At 35.6% G+C, this 22,364-nt stretch overlaps 1 protein-coding gene across 1 annotated transcript in view; it reads right to left on the reverse strand.

Annotated features, from left to right (window-relative positions):
• LOC139863928 (uncharacterized) overlaps positions 1-22,364 on the reverse strand; it is a 136,084-nt gene that overhangs the window by 7,337 nt on the left and 106,383 nt on the right. The window contains exons 3-7 of the mRNA XM_071852527.1: positions 8,942-8,959; positions 7,602-7,848; positions 7,345-7,486; positions 5,915-6,835; positions 5,709-5,800 (exon numbers count right to left, since the gene is read on the reverse strand). Coding sequence (XP_071708628.1) covers positions 5,709-5,800; positions 5,915-6,835; positions 7,345-7,486; positions 7,602-7,848; positions 8,942-8,959 — 1,420 coding nt within the window. The remainder of the gene's footprint in view (positions 1-5,708; positions 5,801-5,914; positions 6,836-7,344; positions 7,487-7,601; positions 7,849-8,941; positions 8,960-22,364) is intronic.

Genomic DNA, 22,364 nt, shown 5'->3' on the forward strand with positions numbered 1-22,364 from the left:
CGGAAGGAAAAATCGATGCATAGAGTTATGCACTTGAAAACACTCGGAACCTGAGTAAACGTTTAACAAGTATCTGTGCTATTTCCTTTGGCGTTGTTATTACCAAAAATAACTTTACAATCCGTCTTCAAAGTAGCCAATTTTGTCACAGCTTTAGCAAATCAACTTCGAATTTCATTCGGATTACCCTATTTTGTCACAGCTCCAACAAATAAATTTCGACTTTTCGTTCGAAACAACCTTATTATAATCTCGATATATCCGCGTGCTCATTTATTGTTACCGGAAAAATCTTTTATATTCCACCATATTACCATCAGCGTTTAATCATCTTAAAACACAATTCTCTTGAAACAACCTCGGATTGATAATCTATAATTTAGATATCGCAGCATTAAATGCAGAGGAAACAGAAAAATTATAGATGGTCTAAACGATCAAAAGTTTGATGATAAAGAAGAGAGTATTAGGAACGCTCGATAGAAAATTTGGTACTGAAAAACAGATTGAGCTAACCACGAAGGAGACTGCGGAGAAATACAAGTAACATACCCTATATTCATAGAACCCAGATAAATCCGGATCCGATGAAATCTTTAGAGAATATCTTGCTCCGAAGTCATGTTAAAATCTTGCGGAAAATTTTACTTCATCAACCTTCGAACTTAGGAACTCCAAAATATCATCATAAATATCTTCGATACTTCTGAGGATATTTTCATAAATATTCTTATCCGAAATTATCTACCTCTTCGTGCTTTCTGTATTCCATTATATTGGAAACTTCTGTAAAATCTAAGTATAAATTATGAATGAAATTCTGGAGAAGTGTTGGGAATTGAAGCATGGGTTAGTATAATATAATTACGCTTGGCCAACGTGATTATATTACAGTAAGTCATGCTGAGTTTCTATTGGAATATGATGATTCACAGATCATAACGTCATCATGTGCCATGTTACATAACTCTTTCATTCTACTTAACTTCTAAACATATCAAGAAAATATATTCTTGATAGTTGTATTCTCAGTGATTCTGGTAATTTAACTAATCAAATCGTAAGAATACGTTCCTTCGTGCTTAGAACGTTATAATCATTCGAAGCTCTACATCTACAAATTCTGGACCATTATTCGCTTACTTGGAGTCGGGAAGAGAAAACAAGAGCATGGAGCTCCGAAAAATAAAGGAAAACATAAAGCCGATCACAAACACAGAAATTACAAACCGTGTATATCAATGTTTATCTCAACATAAAGACACATGATAATTAAAAACATTATAACCCCAAGAGCGAAGTAGAAGAAAACAGATTCCTCTGGTGGTAGATGAAAAAGAAGAATGACTAAAACGATAGTCAGGAAAAATATCAAGGATCAGAACTGGATGGAGCATTTCCACAATTTTTGGTTGTATAAATTAAGAAAGAAAGTATTGAGGTGGTAAAAATTAATGGAACGAAAAAGGCAAATTTATAACAGAAATATCCGACAGAGCAATCAAGGCAGATAATCGCATTTAATTATAGAGATCTTAATTTTCCATATTCGCCGAAGGATCAAATCTTTTAAATTTCGAAGATTTTCATTAATTCCCTTGAATTCCGGAATTCAACCAAGACAACGTCAAAAATCAAGACGCACCTTATTTTCTAAATATAATAGTGACTACGTCAAAAGTTAAGACGAAACTTTATTTCTTCAATTCACTAATTTGTGATAGCTTCACTCATACTCTTCGAGTAATCGAATTATCGCATCCATATTACTCAACAGTAATAAAACCCTATTTATCAACTCATATTCGTCATAAAAACATTTTTATTGTTACCCATGACCACCTCACTCAAATTTCGGGACGAAATTTCTTTTACTGGTAGGTACTGTGATGACCCGGGAATTTTTGACCAAATTTAAACTCAATCTTTATATGTTTCCGACACGATAAGCAAAGTTTGTAATGTTGAAGTCTTCAAAACTTTGAACTGTGTTCACGTATGAAATTGACCTTTGGATATCTCTGACGATTCACGAACACTACGTGTGTATATATATATATATATATGTATATGTACATATATATAGGTATATATAATATTGCTTGTATTATATATATAGGTATATATATATATATAATTAATTAGAAATATTAAATAAAGTATTATATGATTTAATGATTTGAATTTATAATTAAATTGTTAGTTAATATATATTTATGTGATTCGAAAATAAATGGTTTTGAATTCATTTAGGAAACAATAATAACACTCGTTTATCATTCAAAGGGTTAAATTTGAACTTATGTAATTTTAAAATAAACGGAGATCCGAAAATGAGTTATATAAGTTATAGGCTTATTAAAAGTATATTTAAGATCTAATTATTTAATTTTAACACTTTTTATATTTTACTCAAAAATGAGAGGGACAGTTGATGTAATTTTTATTTAACAAATTAAGGATCGAATTTTATACCATAATGATCAGAATAAATAATTATAATTAATATTGAAATTTGGGATTTTTCTGAATTTTATTCGCTACTGATTAACATTGGAGCACGAAGTTTAGTCCGTAAAAGACCGCTGCTAAATTTTTTTTAATCACACGTTTTATCTTTTAATTGATACTTTCAATCAATTGAGAACTATTGTTTTCTATTATTCCTTGTCCCCCACTATCATGTGTATCCAAATTTCATTACATCAAACTAACAACCAAAATTGAGGGCTGATTATATTTCTCACATTACCATTTCACAAGCATCCATCGATGACCACAAAGGATGAGGACCTACAACCTATCATCCATCACTTTTGTTTAAATTCTGCATAAACCAAAAACCATCCTTCACACTTACTTTCCATTATGAATTTCACAAATCTAAATTTTAATCACTGTTTCTTTTGATTTATTTAGCCACCATCACATTATATTTAATATTTAATTATATATAATTCGTCTACGACTCTATCAATATAGTGTGCATATACATATGAACACTAGAAGTACACAAACAAACACAAAACCCACCACCCTACGATCGAGTACAAAATAACACCATTACCTTCCTTGATTTTCTCTCCTTTACTACTAAACTAAATCGTTCTCTACTTTCGATATCGGATCATGATACTGGCCAAAAGCATGATTCAACACAAACCATGAACCATTAATATCACCTACAACTATTGCTTTGCTATTCGATTACTTGACCTCGGTTAACTATCAATACTCTACCACCACAACAAACCCTCTCGGTTGCATATTATTGCTTCTATTTCATAGTGTTCGAAAACCATTAAATCATCCGGCAACTAACATCTTCGAGTATCATCATCAAACAAATCGGTTTTCGTTGTTGCTTCCCTACATCACACGGCAACACCCAACAACAAACCACCATCTTTGATCACCTTTAATCACCACCACTCCCACGCCACCATATAACCACCTGCTACCACCTTCTAACACCACGTCCACCACCAATGACGTTCATTGCCATTTTCTATTGCTACGTTTTATTCGAACTACAACAAACTCGAAACCCACTCATGTTTGCTAATGATTGACAACCATCACCACCTCTAACCTTCACAAATCCATGTTATTACCACGTTCTTTTTCTGTCAAAATCGAGCTCCAAAACCCACAACCATAAACTACGATCACTACTTTGCAACTGCTATTTTTTCTATTTTATGTTCCGGTTATACAAACTCACGATCACCACAAATTGACCACCACCATTATCATCGCCATATTTTCTTCTGTTTCCTGTTTTAATGATAATGATGAGCTACGCCGTTAAATGATAAAGATGATGAGTCATTTTGTGTTCATTCGATTAAGTTGCAAAACAAAGTAACTTTAACTTTCTATTTGGCCGTATTATTTTTTTATTACAAGTTGGGACCCTTTGCCTTGAAAGTTCATAAACAAGTTGGTGCATAATATTTAAATGGTGATACTTTATTGAAAGTGGAATTCATAATGTTACAGCAAGTGGTTGAGGTTATTCTATGACAATTAGGAAAGGAACAAATATAATAAAGATGCTATTACTATGAAGACTTTATTTTATTTTTCTCTTGAATGATCGGATTGTGGCTCATGGGACTGTTATTCGACATTTGTGGTTAATAAATTTGACTCCATAATTTAAGCAGGTTTTTGTTTAAGTGGACTGTAAATGGGTTCCAAAATAACGGAATGTTGGGCCATAAAAAAACCACCTGATTCATACCACCTAATCGCTAAAAAAAAAACTCCTATTGTTCGAACCTCGTTTAGCTGCTCATTCCCGGGTTAGATTTCAACAATCACGGCACCCACTTGTTAATGATGATGATTTAGATGAAGGAAACAGTAAGGGTTATATGTAAACGGGTGCGGCATATTTCAGAAAAATATCGATGGTCGAGTGGTTAAGGTGGTGGCAGGTATACGCAAGGTCCCGGCTCGGGCACTTTATTTTTCTAAGCCTCTTAAGGTAGTCTTAACATTATTATTATTATTATTATTATTATTATTATTATTATTATTATTATTATTATTATTATTATTAATTTTATCATGTTTATTATTAATATAAGTATTATTATTATTTTCATTATGGTTATGATTATTAATTATTAATTATTAATGAGTGTATTATTATCATCATTATTTTTATTATTAGAATTATCATTTTTCTTTTATCAATTTTATTATTTCCAACCCTAGTACTAATATTTTATCATTATTATTATTAGTATTATTAATATATTAAATAAAGATTTTTTTAAAAATATATTATTTACATAAAAACATAACTATATTAATATATTTGTAATAAATATTAAATATCTATTTAATATATATAAAAGTAAATATAGTTAATTTAGCTATTAATAAAACGTATAAGTTATTAAAATAATAATTAATAATACTACCAAATTTTGTTCGACTACCATTATATGTATTAATATACATATACAATGTTATAGGTTGGTGAATCCGAAGCTAACCCTACACTTGTTTAATGTCGTCATATGTATTTTTACTACAAAATACATTATGTGAGTTTCATTAATCCCTTTTTAAATGCTTTTTACAATATATATTTTTGGGACTGAGAATACATGCGCTGCTTTTATAAATGTTTGACGAAATAGACACAAGTAATTGAAACTACATTCTATGGTTAAATTATCGAAATCGAATATGCCCCTTTTTATTAAGTCTGTTAATCTAAGAATTAGGGAACAAACACCCTAATTGACGCGAACTCTAAAGATAGATCTATAGGGCCCAACAAGCCCCATCCTAAGTACCGGATGCTTTAGTACTTCAAAATTTATATCATGTCCGAAGGAGGATCCCGGAATGATGGGGATATTCTTATATGCATATTGTGAATGTCGGTTACCAGGTGTTCAATCCATATGAATGATATTTTTGTCTCTATGCATGGGACGTATGTTTATGAGAAATGGAAATATGAAATCTTGTGGTCTATTAAACTTATGAAATGATTATTTATGTTAAACTAATGAACTCACCAACCTTTTGGTTGACACTTGAAAGCATGTTTATTCTCAGGTACGAAAGAAACCTTCCGCTGTGCATTTGCTCATTTTAAGGACAATACTTGGAGTCGATCATCGCTCTGGGATCAAAGGTTGTTGACTTCGTCTGGATGGATTAGGACGGGTCATTTCATATACCAGAGTAGCGGAGATGAGGGGACAGTGAAGCTCGCGGAGAAGATTACGGATCCAACAAGTTTCAGCAACAGCATTGGCAACTCCACGATATTCTGCTTCAGCACTGGAGCGAGATGGCGTGAGTTGTCGTTTCGAGGACCACGACATAAGATTGTTACCAAGAAAAACACAGTAGCCCGATGTGGATCGCCGAGTGATGGGTCAGCCAGCCCAATCGGCATCAGAGTAGGCAACCAACGAAGTGGGAGACGATGCGTATAACTGTAAGCCAAGATCAGTGGTACCCTGAATGTACGGAATGATCCGTCTGAGGGCATGCATGTGCTGTTCCCGAGGATCGTTCATGAAGAGACAAATCTGCTGAACGGCATAGGAGATGTCAGGTCGAGTAAACGTGAGATACTGGAGCGCACCCGCAAGGCTCCGATAAAGAGTCGGATCCTTGACAGATGGTCTGTGACTAGTAAGTTTGGCACCCGGTTCGACCGGGGTCCTGCAGGGATGACACGTGAGCATGCCAGCCCTTTCAATGATCTCAGTAGCGTACTGGCGTTGGGAAAGAAACATCCCGGATGTGGTACGAGTCGCGTGAATCCCAAGAAAGTAGTTCAGTGGTCCCAAATCAGTCATAGCAAATTCGTTGTGTAAAGAAGATATGATCCGCTGAAGTAAACCTGTAGACGAAGCAGTTAACACAATGTCATCAACGTACAAAAGTAGATAAGTGGTGTCCGAACCCTGTCGATAAATAAAGAGAGACGTGTCACAACGGCTCTGATGAAAACCAATCTGCTGGGCGTAACCAGCAAAGCGCTGAAACCAGGCACGAGGAGCCTGCTTAAGGCCATACAAAGACTTTTGCAGCAAGCAGGCATGATCCGGGTACCGAGGATCTCGAAATCCAGGTGGCTGATGCATATAAACAGTCTCAGAGAGCTGACCATGAAGAAAGGCGTTTTTGACATCTAGCTGATGAACAGGCCAGTGTCTAGAAACCGCCAAACTGAGAACAGTGCGAATGGATGTCGGTTTAACAACCGGACTAAATGTCTCATCACAATCAATGCCAACCTGCTGGCTACGACCATTAGCAACGAGTCGAGCCTTATACCTGTTCAAATTACCATCTGCATTAAACTTGTGCTTAAATAGCCACATGGAGCGAACTATGTTCGTGTCCGATGGGCGAGGCACAAGTGTCCAAGTACTATTGTTAATTAAAGCATTATATTCATCAGTCATAGCTTGTTTCCAATTGGGGTCAGTTAGGGCTTCGGGGTAAGTGCGAGGAACCGGGGAAATAACAGTGGTGTGAAGGTTGAGGCGGTCGACAGGTTTGGTGGTGCCAAGACGTGTCGAGTGATCTGTATGTGTTAAGGAGATTTGGGAAGTGATTTACAAAGTAACGATGGAGTTTTAAGGTTGAGAAAAGAAATTACAAAGTGACGATGGGAATTAGGATTGAGGGAAAAAGGGAGGCTCGTGATACCATGTTATTTAGTGAATATTGTACATAATTGTTCCATGATTACAGTACACTAAGAGACAATATATAAAGGCTAATAAACCCTAGTAAGGCTAAAGGGCTAAGCCCATATAATACATGTAATGAGTGCAGATATATAGATGAGCTAACAACAATATCCAAGAAGACGCATAAGATGTCTATGATGAACATTACTTATTATTTTAAGTTCATTATCGAAATATTCTTTTCGTCCTCTTGAAGCCATGGGTGTTTTCTTTATTGCAACTACTTCACCATCATTTAGTGTCCCCTAATTCATTAAATTACAGAAAAGGCGACTCATAAGATTATAATGAAAATGATACAATGCGATGATGCATAAAGAATAATAAGTTAAGTTTGATTATATAGACTATTTCGCATACCTTATAAAATTCTCCGAAAGCACCTTCTCCAAGTTTGTGTTCACTGCTAAAATTGTTGGTTGCGGTAACTAAATCGTGGTAGCCATAGGCCATGGGGCCTTGCAGCAAATCAGTTGCTCCAGTTGACTTTCCTTGTTCATGATCAGTTGACTTTGTGGATCGAAGACGCAATAAAAGCAATACAAGTACAAGTACAATAAAAAGAAATCCAAAACCTCCAATTACTCCCCCAATTATGGCTCCCTTGCTCGAATGTCCTACCAAAACACATTATAAACATAGGTTTCGTAAATATACGGAGTATATTTTTATTTTTTTAACGGAAAACGGACATCCTACCCCACCTATTACGAACCACGCAGGCAAAACGTTAAACTTATGTTTAAAAAAAATAATAATAGCTTAAGAACTTTAACACATAAATACATTAAAAGAATTTATTTGATAGGGGCGACTGACAAAGTTGCGGTTGGATGCTAGCTTGGTCAAGTGTTATATGTTGACTCAGTTCCAACTTGCTTTCACATTAGAATGAAGCCTAGATACACGCATGACAACTTTTATCTTACAAACTCTAGAAGGCCAACTATGTTATGAGTTGTATTTGAGATGTCAAATTCAAATTGCATACATATTGATTTTACAAGTCAAAGAAAGGGGGATGCACTAGAACTTACAACTTGTTTACAACTTGTTTACAACTTGATAAATGAAAGTAGTAGTCAATTTGAAGTCTTCTTCTTAACATACAAAGTTCAACTATAAAAGGAAGTGCATGGATTTCATTTGAGAATCATCCCATACTTGAAAGAGTTTAATTAACTCTTGTAAAAGTAGTATAGAGAAAAGAGTGAGGTATAGAATTGTTAATCAAAATTCTATACGAGTGAGTTAAGAGGGAAGTGTTATAATCTAGTGAGTGGTCTAAATACTTTGTTAGTATTTTAGATCCTAGATTGAGTGATACATTGTAACCTCGAGTTTGTCATATTTGCTAATAAAATCCTTTCCTGCTTTCGCCCGTGGACTAGGCCTCACGCCGAACCACGTAAATCTTGTGTCTTTATTTATTGCTTAATTGTTCTATTAATTTCTCGGGTCTTGAAAGTGCGCTAAATCGCAACAAACTGGTATTAGAGCATAGCTGTGATTAAATATTCAAGATGACGATAATCAGGTCTGATATAGAGAAATTTAATGGCCAGAATTTTGGTCTTTGGCGAATGAATATGCGGGCTCTATTGAGCCAACAAGGTTATTTGTTAGCTTTGAAAGGGAGAGAACATCTACCCGAAAATTTGATAGATGAAGAGAATGATGAACTTCTGGAAAAGGCACACGGCATGATTATTCTAAATCTTGCCGATTGTGTGCTTATAGAAGTTGTGGCAGAAACCACACCGGCTGGACTTTGGAAATAGCTAGAATCTCTATATATGACTAAGAGTCTCACGAACCGGTTGTATATGAAACAACGGTTGTATACTCTTCGGATGAAAGAAGGTTCATTAAATGATCACATCGATGAGTTCAATAAAATAATTTTGGACTTGAATAATATTGGTGAGAAAATTGATGATGAAGATCAATCGTTAATTTTCTTATGTTCCTTGCCAAAATCGTACGAGCATTTGGTTACAACTCTACTATATAGTAGAAAAACTATTTCCATGGAGGATGTCAAATCTACCTTAAACTCTAGCGAGTTGAGGAAGAAATTCTCGGCGGATTATGTGGAAGAAAGTGCGGAAGGTTTGGTGGCGAGAGGAAGACGTAACGATAGAGCATCAAGTAGTAACAACAAGGGTCGTTCTAGATCAAAAACAAGATCTAGAAAGATCAAGTGTTACAATTGTCACAAGGAAGGTCACATGCGTAGAGAATGTCCAGACTTAAAAGGAAAGAGAGAGATTTGGAATGCAACGGGAGCCGATAAAGTTGCCGCGGTTGCAGAAAATGATTCTGATGGCGCAAATGTTCTTAGTGTTACCGATAGCCGCTCAGTTGATGAGTGAATTCTTGATTCGGGTTGTTCTTATCATATGTGTCCTATTAGGGATTGGTTTGCCACCTATCGAGAAATAAATGGTGGTAAAGTCCTTATGGGAAATGATGTAGCTTGTAAGATTGTTGGCATAGGAACAATCCAAATCAAGATGTATGATGGCACGGTGAGGACTTTGACAGAAGTCAGACATGTTCCAGAATTGAAGAAGAATCTTATTTCCTTGGGTACTCTGGAATCCATCGGTTGCGAGTATCGAGCTCGAGGTGGAGTATTAAAAGTCTCTAGAGGTGCACTTGTTGTGATGAAAGGTGAAAGGTTCAACGGCCTTTACTTGTTAAGGGGTAACACGGTCACTGGTGCGGCTGGAGTTTCTTCATCAGATAAAGATGTAGATACCACCAAGTTATGGCACATGCGCCTTGGGCACATGAGTGAGAGAGGAATGATGGAACTTAGTAAACGAGGTTTGCTGTGTGGCCAGAATATCGGAAAATTAGAATTCTGTGAGCACTGTGTATTCGGCAAACAGAGCCGAATAAAGTTTGGCACATCCGTTCATAGGACAAAAGGTACTTTGGATTATATCCATTCAGATCTTTGGGGTCCTTCTCCTGTTCCTTCAAAAGGTGGTGCGAGATACATGTTAACCTTTATTGATGACTATTCGAGAAGAGTGTGGGTTTATATCCTTAAACGTAAGGATGAAGTCTTTGTCAATTTCAAGCAATGGAAGATGATGATAGAGAAGCAGACTGGAAAGTTCATCAAGCGCTTTAAAATTGACAATGGACTGGAATTCTGCAAAGTTAAATTCAATGAGTTCTGTAAGAATGAAGGCATTGTGAGACACCACATAGTGCGGTTTACACCACAATAGAATGGCATTGCAGAACGAATGAATAGAACGCTCTTTGAGCGAGCGAGGTGTATGCTCTCAAATGCAAGATTACCAAATATATTTTGGGCTGAAGCTGTCAACACAGCTTGTTATTTGGTAAATCGGTCTCCATCAACGGCAATTGATTGTCAAACTCCTTTGGAGAAATGGTCAGGTTCCCCTGCAAGTTATAGTGATTTGAAGATTTTTGGTTGTCCTGCTTATGCTCATGTGAAAGATGGTAAACTTGAGCCGAGGGCTAAGAGATGCATATTTCAAGGGTATGCAGATAGGGTAAAGGGTTATAGATTGTGGTGCCCTGATGGTAAATCATCCCGATTTCTTATCAGCAGGGATGTGACATTTGACGAGTCTGCTATGTTGAAAAAGACAGAGAACGAACAAGTAGTTGCTGGAATAGATCGTGAAGTTGAGGAGCAGGTGGAGCAAGAAATAGATGTTTCACAAGGAGCGATACAAGATACTCCTGTCGAGCCCGTTGTAGAAGATGTACATGACTTTGGTGTTGATCATATGACACCAGAAGATCAGTCAGATGAGCAACATTATCTACAGAATTATAATCTAGCATGAGATAGAGAACGATGAGCTATAAGACCACCACAACGGTTTGGGCATGAAGATTTAGTAGCTTATGCCCTGAGCATGACAGAAGATATAGAGGTCTAAGAACCTGCTACATATCGTGAAGCTATTGGTTATCCATAATCTGAAAAGTGGTCTGTAGCTATGAATGAAGAGATGGAGTCTCTTTATAAGAATCATACATGGGAGCTGGTGAAACTGCCAAAAGGTCAGAAGATTGTTGGATGCAAATGGATCTTCAAAAAGAAGGACAGAATTTCGGGTGTAGAAGATGAAAGGTTCAAAGCACGCCTTGTAGCAAAAGGCTTTACTCAGAGAGAGGGAGTTGACTTTAATGAAGTTTTCTCACCGGTCGTAAAGCATACCTCTATCCACGTGTTACTTGCCATGGTTGCTTTACTTGATATGGAGTTGCAGCAATTAGATGTCAAGACGACATTCTTACATGGTGAGTTAGAGGAACGGATCTTTATGCGCCAGCCAGAAGGATTTGTTTTCCAAGGAAAGGAAGATTATGCATGTTTGTTGAAAAAGTCATTATATGGCTTGAAGCAATCACCTCGACAATGGTATAAGAGGTTTGACGTATTCATGACTAGTAAATGTTACTCACGGAGTAATTATGATAGTTGTGTATATCACAAGAAGCTTCCGGATGGCTCGTATGTTTATTTGCTATTATATGTGGATGATATGTTGATTGCTTCGAAAAACATGTCAGAGATCGATCAGTTAAAATCTCAACTCAAAAGTGAGTTTGAGATGAAAGATTTGGGTGTAGCTAAGAAGATATTGGGAATGGAGATTATTAGAGATAGACGTGAAGGTGTTGGATCCCTTGCTTCACTTGCTAGGATCGTTTGATCAAGGAACAAGCATCGATTAGAAATTTGAGATTAAACTAGTGATAAGAGATGATGAACAAGAAGAACAAGCAAAATAACCCATTTAGATTAATCAATAACAGCTGATTCAATGCCAAAATTACATGTATTAAAGATAATGAACAATTACAAGATCATTACATGAATTTAAACAAAGAAACATGGGTTATAAAGGTGATTGGAGCATCAATTCACCTTGATTCCTCCCCACCATGAAGGTGAAGAGGAGTGGAGAGCTTCTCTAAGCTTCCATTATGCTCAACTCATCAAATGAACAAGGAAACTCTTTATATATGCCTATGTCCGCTCACGCGTACGTCTGACATCTCGACCGTACGGCTGAAAGGAATCACACGCTCGAGTGACACAGTCACTCATGTAGCATATATATTACAATGGTTTTGTCACATATGCTCCTGCGACATGAGTTTCTTGTGTTCAAAACTATCCTAGGTGTACAACATAACCATAACTATTTCTAGTTATTCGATAGTGATGGACAACTCCATTTCGTGCTCTAACAACTCCCCCTTGGACATTGCTGGCCAATCTGTTGCTGTCGATAAGTCGTTGAAAACACCTCTTGCAATCTTCAGTCAGTCTCTGCAGTGGTACCGGGTCTTCTGAATCTTCAGGCTTCATTAAAGATCTTCTTGAATGCCTATAATACTGAACTTCGTACCTCAATGATTTTTGGTCATTGAGCCGAGACGCACGAATTGCCGTTTGATATACCGAAACTTCGCCCATCAATGATTTTAGGTCATTGAGTCCGGGTAGACGAATTCCCAGTTATTCTTGAAGATACTTCAAATCCACTTGTTACCCACATAACCAATTGCAGTAGTACTCCCCCTAAGACTGAAATGAGATCAATCTTTGTCTGACTTGAGTTGAAGTGTCGAAACTCTGAAGCTTCCCCTTAAAAGTACATGGGCTCATCTTTAAAGCTCGATCATTGGCTCCCGCAGGTACTCCCAATGATTTCGTAGTCGATCAGTGGCTATTGGTTTGGTAGCTTGATCGTCAAACTCCCCATATGATGTAGAAACTTCTTCGAGTCTCTAACTTAACCAGTAATTCAGATTACCATCTTCTCCGACAAACTCTTCAGATAAAAGACACTCTCAAATTATCTTGACTGTAGAATCTTCTTTCTTGGCTTTCAATGTATCCCATTCTCTCAACACTTTAATCAAGCATAAACGTCTTCATCACGATTTGCCTACTGTAATGGGCAAAATATCAGAGAAATCTGATCCACGGTTTACCTGATTCATCACACGCCGTCAATTTGGTATCTCATGATTGCGCATCACTCTCATCAATTCCCTTGACAGAGTGGAATCTTCTCAAATGCTCTATATCCAGCGGAATTTCCACAACCAGCTTCCATCACACAATGGAACTCTCGAAATTGGGAATTTAAAACGTTCTTGGCCCATAAATAATCAGATGGATCTGATTACCCCACAAAAACTCTTCATAACACTCGTGTCTCGTGTACTCATCTTACACGGACGATGCGGAATTAAACACGTCATTGGCCCATAAACAGTCAGATGCTCCTGGCTGCCCCACTAATCTTCGCATAACACAAGTGCTTTACATAAACACTTACTAACTAAGTTCAACGGACAAAGGAGGTTGTCCCCTAAACTTTGTATATCAATGCTTCAGTGAATAGTAAAAATCTTCTAACTATCAATAACGCTTGATTTGGTCGATGTTTATTGTGCGTCTTATAATTACACCCCACGAATAAAAATCCAAAGTAGCTACGCACGAATCAAAATAAGATACGTGTGACACCACAACTGCACATGATGTCGCGTTGGTACTTCTGGCGTGCAAACCAAGTCAGGTCAGAATAATCATGATGCAAGACCTAGTGAGTCACTAAATTCTGAAACGTGTAAGCATAATTCGTATTTGCGGCACAAATCACCTCTCTTACGCTTCTCGATACAATCACATCTCAAATAATCTCTTGATCACATCTCAATCACATCGCGATCGCATCTCAATCACACATCAATCGGTATTAATGACTTTGTTGGTAGATAAACACATAAGCTCATGGGTTAAATCGAGTCTGAATCAAATCCGGATAGATTAAACTTGAACTTCCTTGTATTTCTTGGCTACTTTGTTGAATCTTTAAGCATATAGGACCATGGATGAAAGATATTACCACTTACAAGCTTCAAGGACCATGGTTGAAAAATTCACAAAACTTGAGGGACCAAAAGTGTAAAGTTTGAAACTTAAGGGACCAAAAGTATAAATTTTCCAAAGTTCAGGGGTTGAAAATAAATTTTTCAAAAAGTTGAGGGACCAAAAGTGAAAATTCTGAAAAAGTTTTCAAAATTTTGCATTGGTGGTCCCTGGGGTTTTAACAGAAGTTAAATATATAACTTAGAGGGACTAGCTGCGTAAATTATTTTGTTGGGTACTGAAGCGGGTCGGATATTGGGTCATATCCATGGGTCGGCTGTGATCCGTTTGTATGAATGTATATATGTCGTTGGTATTTATAAATGAATATAGGAAAAACTTCTAGAATGTTTGGTGTCTAGGTTTAGGAGACAAGCTAGTCAACATATGTCATGTGGGGTCCACGTGCCCATATTAAAATTGAGAGGGTGACCGACAAAATTTTATGTCATGTGGGGTGAATTGGACAAGGCTGACCAAGTGTGGTACCCACCATAAAAAGTTCACACAATTTACAGAAATGCCATCGTCTCTTTTATGTTGAATCTGGTTTATGTTTCTTTCAAACGCACGCATCACCAAGAAAGCATCTGAAATTCGAAAAAAAAAATTTAAACCAAACGTACGATTCAAGATACCACTCGTGTATACTGACTCTCAAGCGTACGGTTCATCTGTGTTACCTCAAAAACATGAAACGAACGGATCACCCATTTCAGCCTAAAATTCGATTTCTATCAATATCAAGCGTACGTTTTAGATTTTCACTCGTATGGATTGAGTCTCAATCATATGTTTGAGCTATTACACGCACGCTTGACTGTTCTTCAGCTTCTTCAACCTATTTCCAGAAATCCGGCGAGCTTGGAGGCGGCCAGTGGCGGTCCATGGCGGCTCTAATGGAAAACTACTCAAAACACAACCAAAATGCTTGAAATTTTTCAGGGAGTAACATCAGGACCCGCTAAACGCTTCTCCATTAACGGATTTCCCAAACAAATAACCAAAATTCACGAATTAATCAAAATCAGTTTCTTGAACTCGAAATCGAAAATTTCGATCAATTTAATGAATTAGGACCTGTAATTTTGAGGATATAATCACAAGATGATTACAAACAATTTCTCATTCTTATTTCGCTTTAATTCGGCCTAAATCATCAAAACCCAAAAAAAAGTCAACATAAGTCAAAACCGAATTCTAAATTTCAATTTCATCAAATTGCAGCTGTTTAATCTAATCTTGTTTGATCTTAGGCTCTGATACCATTTGTGGAAACATGACTAGGAACTTTAAAATTAACAGGTTTAATTCACACAAAGGCAGAATTAGTGAATCAAACCATAACTAGTGAATATGTGAAGCTTTTTGGGATTAATTTAGTCAAACCACAAAATGATTGTGATTAGATTAACACCTAGAGCTGTTATTCACCTCTTTAGTAATTTGGGTTGAGAGAAAATCAAATAAGGCAAACCAGATCTTAGTGATGTGTGTGTAAAATGAGAGGCTTAACCTAAAATGAAGAACATAACACTTATATACCCCTGCTGTTGACTCACTCGTGCGAGTCATCCATCACACGTACAAGTTGGCTTCCTCAGCCGTACGGGTGATCACTCACTCGTGTCATCTCATTTAGGTTATATTTGTGACTTAGCTTAGCACCAACCGTGCGTATGAGCCTGTCAGCCGTACGAGTGAGACTTCACTCGTACGTGTGACTAAGTCTAACATAGTCAAACATCCTTATCGCGTTCCTGCAGTACCTGTAACCACATACAAACACAGATAGGATAATAACGAGCGATTATGGTAGCCTGTAAACTGTAGTACCTGCAATGGACGTGGGTTAGATGTCTAGGGACTTACATAAAATGCATCAACAGAAGGAAAATTATATTTGTCACAAAATAAATACATTGAGAAGGTTCTTCAGCGTTTTAGGATGGATAAATCCAAACCGGTTAGTACTCCACTTGCTGCACATTTCAAACTTTCATCGGTGTTTTCCTCGGAAACTGAGGAGGAGGTGGAGCATATGTCACATGTTCCATATGCTAGTGTTGTGGGTAGCATCATGTATGCTATGGTATGTACTAGACCGGATATTGCACAGGCGGTAAGCGTGGTGAGCAGATGTATGGATCGTCCAGGGAAAGTTCATTGGCAAGCGGTGCAATGGTTTCTTCGGTACCTCAAAGGGACAACCAATATTAGCTTAGTATTTAATAGCGGTAGTAATACGAATGTTACCGGATACGTTGATTCAGACTATGCTGGTGATTTGGATCGGAGAAGGTTTCAGACTGGGTATATTTTTACTCTCAGAAGATGTGCTATTAGTTGGAAAGCAATATTATAATCGACTGTTGCTTTGTCCACAACTGAAGCAGAATACATGGCTATGATAGAGGCTGTGAAAGAAGCAAAGTGGCTGAGGGGTTTGGTTAGTGATCTTGGTATACGACAAGATCAGACTATTGTGCATTGTGATAGTCAGAGTGCGATACATTTGACTAAAAATCAAATGTATCATGAAAGAACCAAGCACATAGATATAGGGTATCACTTTATTCGCGAAGTAATATCTAAAGGGGTTATAATTGTGAGAAAGATTCGTACATCAGATAATCCAGCAGATATGTTGACGAAGGTAGTTACTACAATCAAGTTCAAACATTGTTTGGACTTGGTTGGCATTCGCGGTATTCAAAAGTGATGAGCCCTCAGGGGCTGGAAGGAAGCAGAGACTGAGAAAGGATAGCAAAGGCATGGAATGTTCGTTAAGGTGGAGATTTGTTGGATGCTAGCTTGGTCAAGCCGACAATGTTATATGTTAACTCAATTCCAACTTGCTTTCACATTAGAATGAAGCCTAGATACATGCATGACAACTTTTATCTTACAAACTCTAGAAGGCCAACTATGTTATGAGTTGTATTTGAGATGTTAAATTCAAATTGCATACATATTGGTTTTACAAGTCAAAGAAAGGGGGATGCACTAGAACTTACTGAAGGGGTTTGTATGAAATTTCATAAAACTATTTAGCAGCGAAATCATGTACAACAATTTTTAAACCTTTCAAAAACTCCCCACCAAGGATCCAATTGCATGTTGTTAAGAAAACTAAATAATAAATAGTGAGTTTAAAGACTACAACCTTTGAAGACTTTGAACTTGAGACGAAATAGATGCTTAGGATGTAGGAGCCAAAATAGCCTCCCTCTATCGGTAATCCACACTTGAGCAAAGTTTCAATACCAAATGAATGCTAGTCCTTCTCAACCTTTTAAGACTTAACTTTAACTCCTAACTCTTTTACTTACTAAAAGACTTTCTTAGAAGTTATTTTCATGTAAGAAATGAAAGCACATGGAAACCCTTTTATTTCCTTGTGAATGTACGTACCATTTCTTTTTAAAGTGTAAGTATATATATATATTCCAAATGTATGTTAGTTTTACTTATTTTAATATGTGTACTTACAATTAAAATACATAAAATAAAAGCTAACAAAAATAAACGTAGACAAGATGATGGCATTAGATTATAATTATTCTTCCACCATCTCCATTATGCAAAGACGGTGTGTAAAGGTGTCCATGATATGATCCACCTCATTAATTTAATCCATACATTTGTCATATATATTTGTGAAACAAATATAACACAATCTTAAATGTTACATGCAACATTACTAGACTATGTGCATATATATTGATACTTCACTACACATAATTATTTCATCCAAATAATAATGTTATCATACAAATTATGGTTGATTATATTTAAATCACATTTAAATATATACTTGGTATATAATTGCTCTTTGTGTGTGACCATATAGGTTCATATGTTATTAGTAGTGTAAACATAAGTTGTGTCTTGAGCATTAATAACCAACAATCTCCCACTTGCACAAGATTCAACATATATAAACACAGACAGTGGTAAACGTGCAACATGCCACTGCCCCTAATAACACATGAAAAATGTCATTCCGAGCATACATTGATTCTTAAGTTAAAACTTCAAATCAATATATAGGTATGGTATCAGTTATCCCTTTGTTACTGACATCTTGTTGAGCATGAGGCATGAATAGTAATCAATCTCATATTTAGCTCATACATTATGTTACTCGATCAAGATTGAAAGTGATAAAACAAACACCATTGAATACATCAATATAGTTTGAGAGTGGCCACGCATCTTAATCAATTTAAATCATCGAGGGGCCCATAGATGTCAATATCTCATCCAGATGAGAGGAACAAATCCCTTCTAGACTACACACGTCTCTCATGTGTCTCATATTATACTTAACAATAACTTTTATAATTGCCTGGCTAAAGAACAACGTTTGACTATGTCAAGTATAACAATCCTCACACTTAAGGCCCAATATGTATCTACGGTCTAAGGATATAAAGATATTACCATTTTCAAGAATCACTTATGACATCGATCCATGAAGTGATCTTGAAAGCGGGTCATGTCCAATGTTTATTCTCTAATAAACATAGGTGAATTTGGTTGCAACTCCCTTGCTCTACTTTCATCTTCATGAAAGTCAACCAACTTATTCACATTAGTCTTAACTCATAATTATTCTCATAATTGTGATTGACTATGGACGTTTTAGAATAACAATGTTATTCAAGGATTTAAACATACTAATAAGGAACACAACAATTATTAATGAGGATGATTATATCCGAATACATCATATCATTTAAGATAAATGTCGCTTATATGTTCCAAATATTTAAATACATAAATTACAAATCATTCCAATCATTAACATTACGAAGCCCTATGCACCGAGCATGACCCTCGTGTTTTGATTGTGCCAAAGCTTTTGTAAAAGGATCAGCATGTAGTGACCCGAACTTTTCCATGTTTATATATATTAATTGAGATTGATATTTACATGATTAAATGTTTCCAACATGTTAAGCAATCAAACTTGTTAAGACTTGATTAATTGAAATATGTTTCATATAGACAATTGACCACCCAAGTTGACCGGCGATTCACGAACGTTAAAACTTGTAAAAACGACATGACGATATATATATGGATATACATATGGTTAACATGAGATTATGATAAGTAAGTATCTCCATAAGTATATTAACAATGAGTTATATACATATAAACAAGACTACTAACTTAAGGATTTCGAAACGAGACATATATGTAACGATTATCGTTGTAACGACATTTAAATGTATATATATATCATATTAAGATATATTAATATATCATAATATCATGATAATATAATAATTTAACATCTCATTAGATATAATAAACAATGGGTTAACAACATTAATTGAGATCGTTAACTTAAAGGTTTCAAAACAACACTTACATGTAACGACTAACGATGACTTAACGACTCAGTTAAAATGTATATACATGTAGTGTATTTAGATGTATTAAAATACTTTTGGAAGACTTCAAGACATATATCAAAACACTCATACTTAACGAAAATGGTTACAGTTACTTTCCCATTCTTTTCTTTTCATCAAGAATTCTAGTCGTATTCTTACCCGTATTATACACAGCTTCAAAACGTACTTACTATGGGTATATACCAATAGGAACTAGCATGGGATTCCACTCTTGATTATGTCATGTATGACTAATCAATTTTAACTTCTACCATGAGCTAGTCAACTAACTAGAACTCCTTTTAACCCCACTCACCACTCACCAATTACCACTCATCATTAACTCCATTTCACTTCCAATTCTCTTTCTAATTCTCTCTCAACACACACACACACACACACACACACACACTATTATGAACGTATTTTTCCAGTAGTTAATCATCATCTTCATCAAAAATCACTTCAAGAATCAAGCTATAATCATCATAGGAAGAACACTTCAAGAACACTTCAAAAATCCCTTCAAGTTTACTAATTTACTTCCAAGCTTTCTAATCCATTCCAAGTAATCATCTAAGATCAAGAAACCTTTGTTATATACAGTAGGTTATCTTTCTTATTCAAGGTAATATTCATATTCAAACTTTGATTCAATTTCTATAACTATAAACTATCTTAATTCGAGTAAAAATCTTACTTGAACTTGTTTTTGTGTCATGATCCTACTTCAAGAACTTTCAAGCCATCCAAGATCCTTTGAAGCTAGATCATTTCTTGTCACTTCCAGTAGGTTTACCTACTAAACTTGAGGTAGTAATTATGTTCATAACATCATTCGATTCATATATATAAAACTATCTTATTCGAAGGTTTAAACTCGTAATCACTAGAACATAGTTTAGTTAATTCTAAACTTGTTCGCAAACAAAAGTTAATCCTTCTAACTTGACTTTTAAAATTAACTAAACACATGTTCTATATCTATATGATATGCTAACTTAATGATTTAAAACCTGGAAACACGAAAAACACCGTAAAACCGGATTTACGCCGTCGTAGTAACACCGCGGGCTGTTTTGGGTTAGTTAATTAAAAACTATGATAAACTTTGATTTAAAATTTGTTATTCTGAGAAAATAATTTTTATTATGAACATGAAACTATATCCAAAAATTATGGTTAAACTCAAAGTGGAAGTATGTTTTCTAAAATGGTCATCTAGACGTCGTTCTTTCGACTGAAATGACTACCTTTACAAAAATGACTTGTAACTTATTTTTCCGACTATAAACCTATACTTTTTCTGTTTAGATTCATAAAATAGAGTTCAATATGAAATCATAGCAATTTGATTCACTCAAAACGGATTTAAAATGAAGAAGTTATGGGTAAAACAAGATTGGATAATTTTTCTCATTTTAGCTACGTGAAAATTGGTAACAAATCTATTCCAACCATAACTTAATCAACTTGTATTGTATATTATGTAATCTTGAGATACCATAGACACGTATACAATGTTTCGACCTATCATGTCGACACATCTATATATATTTCGGAACAACCATAGACACTCTATATGTGAATGTTGGAGTTAGCTATACAGGGTTGAGGTTGATTCCAAAATATGTATAGTTTGAGTTGTGATCAATACTGAGATACGTATACACTGGGTCGTGGATTGATTCAACATAATATTTATCGATTTATTTCTGTATATCTAACTGTGGACAACTAGTTGTAGGTTACTAACGAGGACAGCTGACTTAATAAACTTAAAACATCAAAATATATTAAAAGTGTTGTAAATATATTTTGAACATACTTTGATATATATGTATATATTGTTATAGGTTCGTGAATCAACCAGTGGCCAAGTCTTACTTCCCGACGAAGTAAAAATCTGTGAAAGTGAGTTATAGTCCCACTTTTAAAATCTAATATTTTTGGGATGAGAATACATGCAGGTTTTATAAATGATTTACAAAATAGACACAAGTACGTGAAACTACATTCTATGGTTGAATTATAGAAATCGAATATGCCCCTTTTTATTAAGTCTGGTAATCTAAGAATTAGGGAACAGACACCCTAATTGACGCGAATCCTAAAGATAGATCTATTGCGCCTAACAAACCCCATCTAAAGTACCGGATGCTTTAGTACTTCGAAATTTATATCATATCCGAAGGGTGTCCCGGAATGATGGGGATATTCTTATATATGCATCTTGTTAATGTCGGTTACCAGGTGTTCACCATAAGAATGATTTTTATCTCTATGTATGGGATGTGTATTGAAATATGAAATCTTGTGGTCTATTGTTACGATTTGATATATATAGGTTAAACCTATAACTCACCAACATTTTTGTTGACGTTTTAAGCATGTTTATTCTCAGGTGATTATTAAGAGCTTCCACTGTCGCATACTTAAATAAGGACGAGATTTGGAGTCCATGCTTGTATGATATTGTGTAAAAACTGCATTCAAGAAACTTATTTTGTTGTAACATATTTGTATTGTAAACCATTATGTAATGGTCGTGTGTAAACAGGATATTTTAGATTATCATTATTTGATAATCTACGTAAAGCTTTTTAAACCTTTATTGATGAAATAAAGGTTATGGTTTGTTTTAAAATGAATGCAGTCTTTGAAAAACGTCTCATATAGAGGTCAAAACCTCGCAACGAAATCAATTAATATGGAACGTTTTTAATCAATAAGAACGGGACATTTCAGTTGGTATCCGAGCGT

This window comes from Rutidosis leptorrhynchoides, chromosome 8 (genome assembly GCF_046630445.1).
Source record: "Rutidosis leptorrhynchoides isolate AG116_Rl617_1_P2 chromosome 8, CSIRO_AGI_Rlap_v1, whole genome shotgun sequence".
NCBI lineage: Eukaryota > Viridiplantae > Streptophyta > Magnoliopsida > Asterales > Asteraceae > Rutidosis > Rutidosis leptorrhynchoides.